Here is a 13,495-nt window from a genome sequence, read left to right on the forward strand (position 1 = left end):
TACTATGTCGTAATTACCTTACAGACCTTAGTTGTTAATTGATTGTATTTTATGAAAAACCCCCTGTGCAACTTGAATATTAACAACACGAGAGCTTCCCAAACAAATGGTTACAAAGAAATGCACCAAAAGCATGTATTATAGATTGCGCTCAGAAATTTTTTTATTACCACCAGTTGATACAAAAATGCAACATCACATTCTTACAAGAATGCTTTCAGAAATACATTCAACAAGCAAAAAACAATGCTTGGAATTTCAATGAAAAACAAATTAGCCACAAAACTAATATTGATTCCATAGAATGAATTGCCAAAAAAACTGAGCAATCGATATCTCAGGTACTGTCGATGACAAAAGGATAAAAATGCCATCGCCAAAACGTAAAATTCGGAGTTTATTCCGGGATTCTAAATACGAACAACAACTTTATTTGCCTGCTCAAGGCAAGCTTGGTGTGCACAGGAAGATGTTCTTCAGAGAATTACAAAAGAAGTCTTTGAATGTTGCTGAAGTTTAGTGCCAGAGCTGACAGGAACTTACCTGCAAACATGCAACCAACAGATTTTAGGAGTGTTCCCAAATAACAAAGTTGAGCATACCTGAGAATCACCTCCAATGTTCTCATCGAAAACACGATTATCAGCTGATAATGTCAAGTTCATCTTTGTAACGACGGCTGGTTTTTCAGTTCCTGAAAAAATGAAAACATAAATGTATTACATGAATGAAGAGAGGAGAAGATAATGTGCAGAGTGCACGGAGCATCAAAACAAACCGTCGCTGTCGATGATGGGTTCAACCACTTTGTTCCCTCGGCCAACTGCAAGTATACAAGCCTATGACAAAATGAACAAATTCAGACACCGACAGTGGTCAGTAAATATCCATGATCAGTATTTTTCTTAGTACATAACAAAGCACTGGTTCCTTCTAAAATTCGATGCTCTTCACGGAGCAGAGGAAACATCAAATCTTTTAGGTGATCATGGTTAGTAGTAAATGCATGTCCAAACTTCATCACACTTGAGCAGGAAATCTATCAAATGCTAAGGAAAAAAAACTTTGACGAGTATCAAGAAACTAGACACAGTAAACCAAAATTAGAAGGTCATTTAAGTTGACAAAAGAGGAAATTGACACAAGATCTAGACAGCCAGAAAATATTAGATGGCCTGTTTTGTTAATAGATAATTAAACTCCCTTGGATCACATTGCTAAGCATTTTATTTTCAGTGATTAAATTACAAAATATACATGTAGTCATATTTGCAGAGTATACGTCAGCATAATTGGTTTGGATAATAGACTTTAAGACACAACAAATAATTAAACAATATTTCACTAAATGCCCTTGGCAGAAAAGGCAAAGGAAGACAAAAAGAATTAATGAGGTAGGGAGAGGTTGCATCTTATTTCATCGCAGATACTATAGATTATTAGTTATAATACACCGCAACTTGTTTTCAAAGAAACAAGATCTTTTCTGCATATATATCTATTAATATAATATATATACATATATAGAAGGGAAGAGAGAGAGAGAGAGAGAGAGAGAGACCTGCGGAGGATTTATTATAGCACAAAAGTGGTCAACAGGAAACATTCCAAGATTTGAAATGCTGCACATAAAATACAAACAGTGTAACTGCATGGAGCATGGGTAAAGCAATTGAAATAAACATCCTTTGTAAACAACCCACCTGAAAGTTCCACCTTGAAATTGTTCAGGTGTCAACTTCCCAGCACGAGCCTTCTCAGCTAATTCTTTGACCTAGAAAAAGCTTATGTTAATGGCACAAAGCCAAAACAGCTTCTATCCATGTTATCACAAAGTTACCCTAGTTATCATACTAGAAACTCTGGCAGTTATGACAAAAGAAAATATCTGGCAGAGGACCTACAAACAAGATGCAAATACTTGCCTCCAACTGGTTAGAACAATGTAAAAACATGACTTCTCAAAACGAAATGCGAGGGTCCAACCTAGTTGCATCATATAGCTATAATTTTTAGAAGGGGAAACATGAAAGAGGCTTGACATTTAGAGTCAAATATGGACTACCAATAGCAAGGCATCCGCTAATACATTATTCAATCGTTCTAGCACAAGAAATAAGTGATACTGAATTAATTAAAAGTGTAAGCATATAGTACTATGGTTCTTGAAACAAGCCAATGGTTCCAACAATAAAAGGCTTTTGACACAAAGGTGGTACTGATATACCAGAAAATAAAATGCCAGAAGCTACATCACAGATTCACAGGGTTCATTGAACTCCATATAAGTACCTCAGAAGATATTGCTGACAGAGTCTTTTGATCTGCATTCCTAACAATTGGAGTCATCAAGCCCTGCAACTCAGATTTTACCAGATGGATCAGTTAACTGCTCCCAATTTCATCTTTTTTGATAATAACAAAGGGTAAAAGCACCTTCTCCGTGGCCACTGCAATTGATATATCAATGGAGTCACACAAAGAAGTATCTCCTTTCTCGGCGTTCCAGTAAGCTGTCAACTCAGCAGACAGAAATATTTCATAAATAAAAGGACCAATGTAGGATGTACAAATATGAAGCATAACTAACATGAGATAACAGATGAATATCTCAGACCCAACAGAGCATTTGCACAGGTAAACAGTATAATCAGAAGTTTAATCTACTGCTGCATAGAGGCAATGCCAATTACAAGCATAACTTTTAATCTAGGTTGTTAAAGCCCCTTCACAGATGAAGTAGGAAGCATGCATAAATTTTAGCAGAATATTTCATTGAAAAAAAAGAAGCCAAATTCCTCTAAAGTTTGTTTGGATTGGACTGGACGGAAACGGAGGAAAAGAAAATAAAAGAAAAATATGTGAATGAAAATGAGAGAGGAAAAAAAAAGGAATATATGCAATGTGATTTCTTTCATTTTTCCTACAGATCATTTTTTCCATGCAACCAAACACATGAAATAGTTTTTCCGCCTTATTTTCTTTTCCTCTACTTTCCAGCAACCAACATAGAGAAGACCCTTTTTCCTTCTCCAGAGAACTCAATCCATCAAAAAACCAAAATAAAACAATCTACTAGACATCTTACCATTAGCTTCAGGTACACTTCTTAGTGCAGTAGCAACAGCCTTTATGATGATATCATTTACTGAAACTTTCACATTATGCTGCTCTGCAAATTGAGACCACAAAAGGAGCACCAACTTTCCCATGTAAATATAATTCCAAAAATATCATGAAATATAAGTTATAGGTTCCAAATTCAAACCTTTTAGATGATTTCTGAAAGCAAGTAAAGGATCCAGTATGATGTCTGATAGCAAAGCAACATAAATTCGAGTTACACAATAACAAGCAGTTGAAAAGCTTCTCTAAAAATAAGATTATACCTGAGGATAAATAAAAATGTGGTGTTCCTTGTTTTGATTCTAACAACCTTTTCGCTATCACCTACACGATCTTGAAAATTTTAGTAACATCATGAATTAAGAAGTAGAGTTCATCACCCAGATTTTGTACAATCAGAAGAAGTTTATTCTAACCATTCAGAAATTATTTTCATCAATGGTATCATGTCCCTCACTGAATCTTAACATAAATCTATGCCCACAGTTTTGAACCTCCATGGAATAAATTATTCTGCATCTGTTATCAGAATTTTAACTGAAAATTAAATCCTAAAAGCTCACTTGTATGCAATATATAACAGTTTATCTGTCATGTAATTTACTTCTCATTGCCAAAACTAAAGATGAATATATGATGTGATTCGATTTATGCCTCAATTAGGATAATCCCCAAACAGTTGTTTAAGTTTGCTGATCGAATGTCTGCAATCTATAGACTTGTAACAGATAGTTTGAGAGGTCCGCTATGCATGATCAAGACACATTTATCAAACAATCTGCATCATGAGGGATTTGCATCACAAAAAAATTTCTACCATTAGTTCTACGTGGGAATCAAGGCTAACTCAAATCATGTTAAGTTGCAGAAAACTTACCTTGCGTATTTGGCTATTTGGCAAATCTTCATGAGAATCAACAACTTGTTTGGAAGAGGCCAACTGTGGTGGTTTACGAGCAGTTGGCTGGGCGGATTGCATTGTTGAAGATGTACTGTCTTGAGATGACTTGGATGGTTGTGGAGAAGCTCCTCTAGACTTTATCGCTGCCAGTATATCACCTTTCAAAAGAGTACCACGAGGACCTGATGCCTTCATAGAAGATGCATCCAGTCCATATTCCAAAATAAGCAACTTTGCTGATGGACTAATTCTGCGAATATCTGTCTTCTTTGCACTATCTTTATGCCCCACATCCTGAGGTACTTTTTCCTCTTTGGTCTCTGCTCCACTCAATATGGTAGTTGGAACATTTTTAATGTCATCTGGGTCTTCAACCTAAACAATCAAAATTAGAGAACAAAGAGCTAAATGGAATTATCACTCATAAACAGAAAACAATGCTAGTATCATGAATTACAATCAACATTGCTAGATTTATTGTGACTAAATACAGAAAAAAAATATATGATTAGATCATGTGTATAGGGCAATAAGGAAACATAAGTAAATGATGACCAGAAGGGCATACAGTTATTGCAATAGGCTGCCCAACAAGCACATCTTTTGAACCTTCGGGAACTAATATTTTAGCCAAGTAGCTGCATAGAATTAAGAAAATTTCAACATAACATAAGAAGGGAGAAATTTCTGAATTTTCTGCAATGACTACAACCTAGATAATTAAAGTAAAGAAAAAGTACATTACGTAAGAGGAAATAGCACTCAACACAAACATAAAATGAATTTTAGAGCTTACTATCACTCTCCTATTGTGGAGGTGGTAGTTCATTTTCCTTACAAGTGGAAGGTCGAGGGTTCGATTCCTTCCAACGCGGTTGAGAGTTTGTGGCTTGTCCAGTTTATCAAACATATATATATTACAGCTTACTATCATAAATTATTTAATTTGGTAATACAAGTATTGGACAGTCATGGCATTTCCAAGCAAGTATAAGCTTGACTAGAGCTGAAAACATGTCGCAAGATATTCACTTAATTTAATCAACAAAACATATTTGATAGAATGAAAAATAAAAGCATGCAACAATGACCAAAAACAGTATCACATGAAACATCAACAGGAGGTACTTTAACAAGTATAAACAAGGCATCATTTGTTCAAAGTCCAAAAGAAACTTATTGGCACAACCACAATGTGACCATGCAATCATGCTAACACCATCATGGTTAAATAGTTTATGAATCACTACCTAATCAATTGGTTATGTCCTCATTTTAAAAAACATGAGATCCAAATATAAATTTATTACACCACAAAAATAAGTGACTTGTAGAGGAAACCAGTTAGCACAATTAATTAACACATCAGTCCATATATTTTTATTATCAGTCTACCAAATTCATAAAGAATAAACAACATGCGTATTATACCAAACATCAGAAACACCATCAAGATTTATCCAAGTTTCTACTAGTTTTAATAGCTATCTCCAGATAGATGAGTTTAAATACATAGTGTTATATGACATTAACTGAAGAACCCCCAAAACATACTGATGAAGACCAGAATAAAATTAAGTGAATTATTTGAATTAAATTCCATTATTTTGTATCATAATCCTTTTATGTGATGACAAAGTTAACACAATTGCATAAATTTGAACCCACATTACTTGTGTATTTTATGCCATAAATTGTTACCACCAGGTTGAACCAATAAAGGAGAGGTGACATTCAAAGGTAACGTCACCAAGCAAAAGCAACAATCTTGATTACAGAACACATGACGTGATTGTGGCTGTAAAATAAATGCATGTCCACAATTCCTAAACAGTCTGCAAAGGAACATGGTATCCTCTTAAAGTGCACTCCTAAGAATTCTGATCTTATGCATCCTCATCCTCTGCAATAAGATATGGGCATTCATAGGATGATGTGCCCATTTTCTTATGAGTTGAATCAACAAAATTTTGTCTAAATACCATGCAATAATCTTAAGTCTTGCCTAGAAAATAGAATCCGAAAAGATCAGGTCCCACAAACTACATGAACCCACCGTTGTATCTTGTTTCTTGAATATCTTATCATCCAAAAGAATAACCTTTTGTATATATATTTTTAGTATCAGAAACAAAGATGACTTTGAAACAACAAAGTAATTTTAATGAGAAATTAGAAGTAAATGCATCATTTTATCTCTATTATCAATACTGTTCAGGGAGCAGAATTGATAATTAGAAAAAAAAAGTATATATCAGGTGCTATGCAGGGAATGATGGGACAGTGGCCTTGCCCTATCTAACCTAGTGATGTTAGCACAAGAAGGTATGCTTCACTAAGGCCAATTATATCTCTCCATATTCACTATAGTCCAGAAATTAAAAGAAAACAACAAAATAAAACTAATGAATAAGAAAATGACAAACTGCATCAATTACACCTTTATCAACGCAAGTCTCTAAATGAAATTTATTACCCCTCTTCAAGGCTTTCAAATTCAAGGGTTGCTTTGTCAGTCTCTATCTCACATATCACATCACCCACATTTATCTGCTCAGAGAGATGGATTTGAAGATGTTAAAACCAAGAAATTTCTTGATCTATATAAAGAAGGAAGGCTAATCCCACAAGAAAAGAATTGCTTATTATTTATAGCACAACAAACATAAATTCATACCTTGTCCCCCTCTTTCTTTATCCATTTTGCAATATTGCCTTGGTTCTGAAATCATTAAAATTAAGCCTTAAGGCCATTGTCAAATCCAAAAGGAGCAATATAAAACAACTAGACAATATTGCAGAATATTAAAAAAATCCCCCATTCCCTCCCATACCATTGTTGGAGATAATGCTGGCATTTCAAGAACAAGATGTGGCGCATTTGCTGCACTGACAAATGAACAACAGTAAATTCACCATACAGGTAGGGTATACTAGAGCTAGTAAATGCAAGGCATAAACTACACAGCACTTGAAGAAAATCACAGAAATCAAACAAAGTATTCATAGTGATCATCTGGGTGGTTAAATACCCCTACATATTCATATTTAACAGGTCATCTAGCAGCAAAAATATTTTTAAAGAATTTCGCAGCATTTACTTGTTTCCTATTTGACCTTATCAAGCTTTCCTTACTCCTGAGAAAATCCTCCTAATATTCTCACATCAAAAACTTTCAGTATGATTTATCAACAAAAACCAGAAGTAGTGTTTCCACAGTTGTTGCATGAGAGTTTGGTAGAGTTATTACTTCAAGATCATCATCTTTACTTCTTCATTGAGATCATAACAATCTGACTAATTTCCAAAGCTTCAAAATCATAATTTTAATCATCTGATGTACGCGGATGATCTAATTCTTATCTCTCAAGCATCTAGAAGTTCTGCTAGAAATATCAAGCTCTGCCTGGATATCTATGGCCGGCTCACTGGTCAACAAGTAGAAGAGTTTCTAATAGCATTTGTTCTATCATCCAGTTTACTCAAGCTTCATTCCCTATAACCTATCTGGGGGTAATGGTTACTCCTACGAGACTTGTGATGGCTTCCTTTAATCCTATGGTTAATAGAATCCGCCACATCTGTTCCAAATGGAAACACTCTAAACTCTCTCAGGCGGTAAAGACAATTCTCATTAACACATCAATTCTCTCCATCCCAATTTATTATTCCTCTGTTTATCCCATCCTTGATACAGTTCTTATAGAAATTAACAAAATTGTTAGGGATTTCCTCTAGTATAAGAGTGGCAATGGAAAGGGCATCCATGCTGTAGCTTGGACCAATTTAACTGATTCTAAACCTGAGAGGAGGCTTGGCATCAAAAATCTCTCTTTTGGAAAAGTCTCTTTGATGGCTAAAAACATTTTCAAATTATTAAACAAAGATGATAATTTTTGGGTCAACATTCTCCTTCATAAATATGGTAAAATTAATTTTTGGAAAGATCATATTCCTCCCAATTGCTATTGGTTTTTTAGAGGACTTTGTCATGTTGCTGCCAAATTGAAACCATTCTATGGTATTGATTCAGTGAACCATAACCAAACCTCCTTCCAATTTGACCCTAGTGCTCAAACACACATCTTGCTTTAAATCCCGCCTTTTTTTAACTCCAATCTGGATTTTGAAATTCTTCGTATTATGGATTACATTCACAATAATAATTGGGATTTTCACAAGCTTCGTAATCTTTTTGGGGAGAATGTTGATTGTTTCTCCAGTACACTTGGACATATCAATCCCAATGCACTTTGCCATTGGAATTGGACTCCTAAGTCTCACAGTAACAAAACTTCTTCCAAGATATATCATTTCCTTATTCATAATCACTATGATCTTAACTCTTGGAATGGTTGGAAGTACATTTGGCACCTCAAGGTGGCTCCCCGTGCTCAGCACTTCATTTGGCTCACACTGAAGGGAAGACTTGCCACCAATGAATTTCTTCATAGCATCAATCTGGGCCCTCGTGATCGCTGCAACCTGTGCAGTCTTGATAATGAGAATGCGGATCATCTTTTAGCTTACTGCCCCAAAGCTCTGCTTGTTAGGCAGATTGTTGGATCTAAGACTAGGCTCAACTTTGATTTTTCTAATGGTTTCACTGATGGTTCTTGGCTTACTGATAATAATTCCAATATGTTTGCCAAATCCATCATTACAGCTACAGCCTGGTTTATATGGAAAGTGAGATGCGACGTCATTTTCAGACAAATTACTCCCAATTATTCAACTATTGCCTGTAAAGCTCTTGCTCATGTGGCAAAATTCTCTAGATCAAATGACGACCAATTTGGTCGAAAGCTTCTTCTCAATAATTCCTCTAGTGCAGATTGGCCTTTTCTCTTCTATTCAACTGTGTGGAAGCCAGATACTGAGGTAGGTGGATTTGGATTTTTTGTGTCTAATTGTAACTATCAAGTTGCTTTTGCAGGATGCGGCTCTTTCTTCGCCAATTCTGCTACTTTGGTCGAATTGCAAGAACTTGCGATCTCATTCAGGCTACATCAACCAATCAACTAAATCTTCATCATATCTTCACTACTAATATGGATGTGCATCAACTCCTTCGCAGCGATCAAATCAATCCTGACAGGAGACTGACTCAATGGATTCATTACATCACGGACTCTATTCGCTTGGCGGGCAATCCTCATATACAATAGATTCCCAAGGATTGGATTAGGCCTGCTTCCAGACTGGCTATCCATGGCTTGAGCCTTCATGCTATTACAATGTTCCATCAAGGCAGAGACCTCCCCAGATGGATAATGAAATGTTTTGATGGCTCTGGTTTTCAATTTAACTGACCTTCATCTGTTAGCTCCTTAGACTTCTTCTTCTTTGTATCAAGTTTGTTAGTTAGTTCCTTTTTTTTCTACTTTTCAATAAATTAGCCATGGGCTCCTTTTATTCAAAAGCTTCAAAATCACATAACATGATAACAACCCCAAATAATCTAAATTGGCTTGACCAACAATTTAGAGGTATATAGTAAAGCTAAACGAACTAGTTAACTTGATGCATAATTCTTCATATTGTTTGACATGTCAAGCTCAGCAATCAGTATGAGTTCAAATAACAACCATATTTAGAGAAAGACAGCCACCACATGTTTTAACAATAGAACTATGCAGACAAATAAGCATATGAACAAATCATTCAGTACCTGAAGATGCTAACCATCGAACACGAACAGAACACTGCACCAAATAAATAATATTAGCACATGAGAACTAATGAAGGGAAATTAAATTCATAACTGACAGACCTCATAAGATGGACTCCTTAAGATGCTCTTGACAGGAGAAAATGTGAAAAGCCTGCAAAAATATTGCAATTCATGCTAGCTTTTGGCATCAGCAAAGTAAAGTATTAACTTAGCATCTACCCATGCACTTCAAAGAAGTTTTTTCTTGTGCAAAACTGTCCTAGTCAACATCTGAAGAGAACACAGTCATGAATCTTTATGGACTGATTTTTTTAAAGATGAGCTTGTAGCGTACTATAAACATACAGATTAGACACAAGATATAATTTTTCTAATGCATTTCTGGCGGCTATTGCTGCATAATTGCTATGTTTGGAAACTTATAGTGGTACAGCAAAATAATTTGAGCGGCTTGTACAAATTACCTAAAAGAAATTTGCGAATATAATCATTAGCCCATTCCAAGCCATGCCATTTTTGTCTAAAGATCAAGAAGAACATAAGGAATTCTGCCTACATGAGCATGCAACTTCAACCCAAATAGCTACGAAAATTGACTGCTTGTGCAATGCGGTATTCAGACCAATGTCTTGAATTGTGACAGATTCAATAAGTTCATAATCTTAAATATAAACAATACCAACAGAAAAGTATATATTAACATCAAAAAAAGCCACAAAGATGAAATTTTTTTTTTTTACTAATTGCATATTATGAATTCACACAAATGCCTTGAATCTATCGATTAGATAAAATTATGCTAATTTAGAATAGGAACAAAAATCAAACCTTTTAGGAGCACTATGAGCAGTCCGTGAGACAAAAGAACTCCTAACTCGGCACAAACTACAATAAAATAAAACAAAAAAATCAAAAAAAAAATTTTCATGCCCAGCTACCAAAAGTCAAATCAAGGCAAATCGCAACGGAGTAAACATGAGAAACAATGGAATTTGGCAGCTCACCCAGACACAAGCACACGAATGTTCCTCATGACTTCCTTTCCTTTTTTTTTTCTCCGACCAGCTCCTCTTCAGAGCTATTATGCTGAATCTAATGGAGAAAAAAAAGATCGGAAAACAAGTTTGAAAACAAATTGAAGATAGTGGACGAACGAAGAATGGATCCAAATGTTGAAACCCTAGATTCTGCTGAGAAAGAGCGCGAGAAGGAAGCATACCGAAGGATTCTTCTTGGTTGTCGCAGCGGCGTTGAATGGACGGTGATCAAAGAGAAAGAGAGAGAGAGAGACGGGAAAGAGCCGGTTTGGTGGACCGATCAACGAATGAGCCGGGTTTGGTTGCTCAATACCTATATACCGCTGTAAAAGCAAATACTGTATTTTTTTTTTTAAATAAAAAAAAAAGAAGAAATGGGACATGAGCGTGCCAGAGAAGTGCATAGATGTGTTGAAGGCGCAATAAGCACTTGTGCTCTTATATTATGGGATTGTTTAGATGGGCTTATTTTAAACCTAAAAGTATTTTTTTATAAGTTAAGCATTTTTAGGTTTTAAAAAACATGTTTATTTGGGTTTTTTAACAGAAGCAAAAGCTATGAAAAAAAGCTGAAATTCAGTTTTTTTTTCAAAAGCTGGTTATCTGATGCTTCTCCGAAAAGCACTTCTGAGAAGCTATTTTTGGGGTGTAAAATTACTAAATTAGCCTTGACAAATGAAATAATTCCCTCATTATTTCCATAAAGCCCTAACTTTCAGACTGCCTGATCATGCGTGGAACTTTTCTTCTTTAGCAATTGTGTTCTCCGATTTTCCTCTCTAGTCTTTGCTTCTCTGATTTTCCAAGGTGTGCTTCCGATTCACGCAGAGATTCATGATCATCGGTTGATTGTTGGGTGCATTTTTTATCATTTGTTGGGAATTGAAAGATTGGGTTTTGGTGATGGTTTATGAGTTTGAACTGTTTAAAAAATCTGCAGGCAATTTATTTGCTTTTGTTCTTGTGTTTGATTTCATATTTGATGGTGTTTGAGCAACAGAGTTTGGATTTGTGTTTGTTGGATGTCCTAAAGTTTCTTTATGAATTTGGGAATTGAAAGATTAGGTTCTGATGATGGTTCTGAAAGTTTTACAATGTATGTTATGTGATGTCATTGCTCTTGTTTGTATTTTGCCAAAGTGGAATGGTTAGAGCTTGAGTGGTATGCTAGTTTTTTTTTATTTTATTATTTATTTTTAATTTATGTTTCATAAAGTGCAGCGAATAACTAGAAACTATTATGAATAACTAGAAACTACAGTGAATAATCAAAAACTAATAACCAGAAACTGCAGCTAATAACCGGAAACTATTATGAATAACCAGAAACTGTAGCGAATAATCAGAAACTAATAACAATAATAATTAAAAGAATAAGAATAATAATAATAATAATAATAATAATAATAATAATAATAATGAAAAGCGGAAACGATAAATAATAACCAGTGCAACTTTAACCTAACCAGAAATTATAAACAATAACCAGAAAGTAAATAGAAACTACGATGACTGTATAGACAATAATATTCAAAATTAGATAAATTAGGATATTTATCATTTTAAATTTTATAATTTATTTCATGATTTAATTAAAAAATAAATTATAAGACCTTAGTGACTTGTTTATAATTAAAAAAAAAAATCAATATATAATAGTAACTTACGAAAACTCAAAGAATGCCCATTTTAGTAATTTGTCATCTCCAAAGTGCTTTTACAATTCCACATCCAAACAACTTCACACATATAAAAGCACTTCTACATTAACCTATCCAAACATAAAATACTGAAAAGCACTTAACTTACTCTGAGAATCACTTTTTTTAAAAGTACTTCTACAAAACTTAAAAAAAGCACTTATATTAAAAGCTAATCCAAACAAGGCCTACATGAGTTTTGGAATTCAATCTTTTGGTCATCTTTAAAATGAACACCCTATCAAAGAGAGCTGTGACCCCACAAACTCGGTTCTGTGGGAATTCCCACAGAACCGAGAGGTGGAATCACACCAACCATTTTAAAAAAAAGTTATTAAATTTTATATTAAAACTTTGAAAAGGGTATTATTGTCATTTACTACAACTCTTGCTTTAACAAGGGATCATATGTTCTATTCTTCTCCTGAACAACTGACTCATCTCCTTCTTTCTCTCCCTCTCCCTCTCCCTCTCCCTCTCCCGTCGTCTTTATCTTTCTTTTTATGAAATTTGGATTTAGAATCTCTCACAACAACTATGCCCTAATAGCCTAATAAGGTAAGCTCTCTCTCTCTCTCTCTCTCTCTCTCTCTCTCTCTCTCTTTCTCTCTCTATTTCTCTTTTTCTTTCTCTCCCTTCCTTTGTCACACGCCTCGAACGCAGCTCGCCAGACCCGGTGCGCTGACAAACGGCCGCACACCCTTAGTACATAGCACAATATGCATGCAAGGCCTCAAAACCTATTACAAAACAAAACATACAATCTAACATAATTGTAAATTTCAAAAGTCATAATCGAAAATTTACAAAAAAATTTACTAAATACAAACTCATAGTTTACAATACAGACAAAATTATAGCTTAACCAACACCATGGATAGGCTTGCTACTTGTTCACTCTCCGTAAGCTATTGTACTCCTGATCTGAAAAAAAAATTAACAACAGATAATGAGCTTATCAACCCAGTAAGTACCCACTAAAAATATCGAGATCATAAAAGTTTCAAAATTTTGAAACTCAAACAAAGTATAATAAAATACAAGTTTATTAGTTTC

The 13,495-nt window shown here is 34.7% G+C and overlaps 1 protein-coding gene across 3 annotated transcripts; it reads right to left on the bottom strand.

Annotated features, from left to right (window-relative positions):
• Positions 1 to 121: 121 nt before the first annotated feature.
• Positions 122 to 11,063, bottom strand: LOC120268967 (dihydrolipoyllysine-residue acetyltransferase component 1 of pyruvate dehydrogenase complex, mitochondrial). Of its 3 annotated transcripts, none has more exons than XM_039276242.1 (20): positions 10,922 to 11,063; positions 10,707 to 10,794; positions 10,531 to 10,587; positions 9,802 to 9,853; positions 9,700 to 9,733; positions 6,862 to 6,911; positions 6,705 to 6,749; positions 6,504 to 6,577; positions 4,596 to 4,665; positions 4,004 to 4,402; positions 3,390 to 3,450; positions 3,269 to 3,313; positions 3,089 to 3,172; positions 2,437 to 2,513; positions 2,293 to 2,355; positions 1,704 to 1,774; positions 1,562 to 1,622; positions 779 to 839; positions 614 to 694; positions 122 to 543 (listed from the first exon to the last, which is right to left on the bottom strand). In XM_039276242.1, exons 2-20 carry the CDS (start codon positions 10,733 to 10,735, stop codon positions 485 to 487), a joined length of 1,473 nt encoding a protein of 490 aa, XP_039132176.1. In that variant the 5' UTR covers positions 10,736 to 10,794; positions 10,922 to 11,063; the 3' UTR covers positions 122 to 484. The 3 variants fall into 3 exon arrangements, with proteins under 3 accessions (XP_039132176.1, XP_039132177.1, XP_039132178.1); XM_039276243.1 differs by having other exon boundaries at positions 10,857 to 10,934; XM_039276244.1 differs by lacking the exon at positions 10,922 to 11,063 and having other exon boundaries at positions 6,862 to 6,916; positions 10,707 to 10,725.
• Between the last annotated feature and the right edge of the window lie 2,432 nt (positions 11,064 to 13,495).

This window comes from Dioscorea cayenensis, chromosome 9, assembly GCF_009730915.1.
Source record: "Dioscorea cayenensis subsp. rotundata cultivar TDr96_F1 chromosome 9, TDr96_F1_v2_PseudoChromosome.rev07_lg8_w22 25.fasta, whole genome shotgun sequence".
Classification (NCBI taxonomy): Eukaryota; Viridiplantae; Streptophyta; class Magnoliopsida; order Dioscoreales; family Dioscoreaceae; genus Dioscorea; species Dioscorea cayenensis.

Bases quoted from the DNA above. Each gene is read 5' to 3' on its own strand.
- LOC120268967 (XM_039276242.1), bottom strand. From the start codon at position 10,735: ATGAGGAACATTCGTGTGCTTGTGTCTGG. The intron at 6,912-9,699 runs GTACTGAATGAT...TTGTCAGTGCAG, and splicing joins TCGATGGTTAGCATCTTCAG to CAAATGCGCCACATCTTGTT. The intron at 2,356-2,436 runs GTGCTTTTACCC...TCTGAGTTGCAG, and splicing joins TTGCAGTGGCCACGGAGAAG to GGCTTGATGACTCCAATTGT.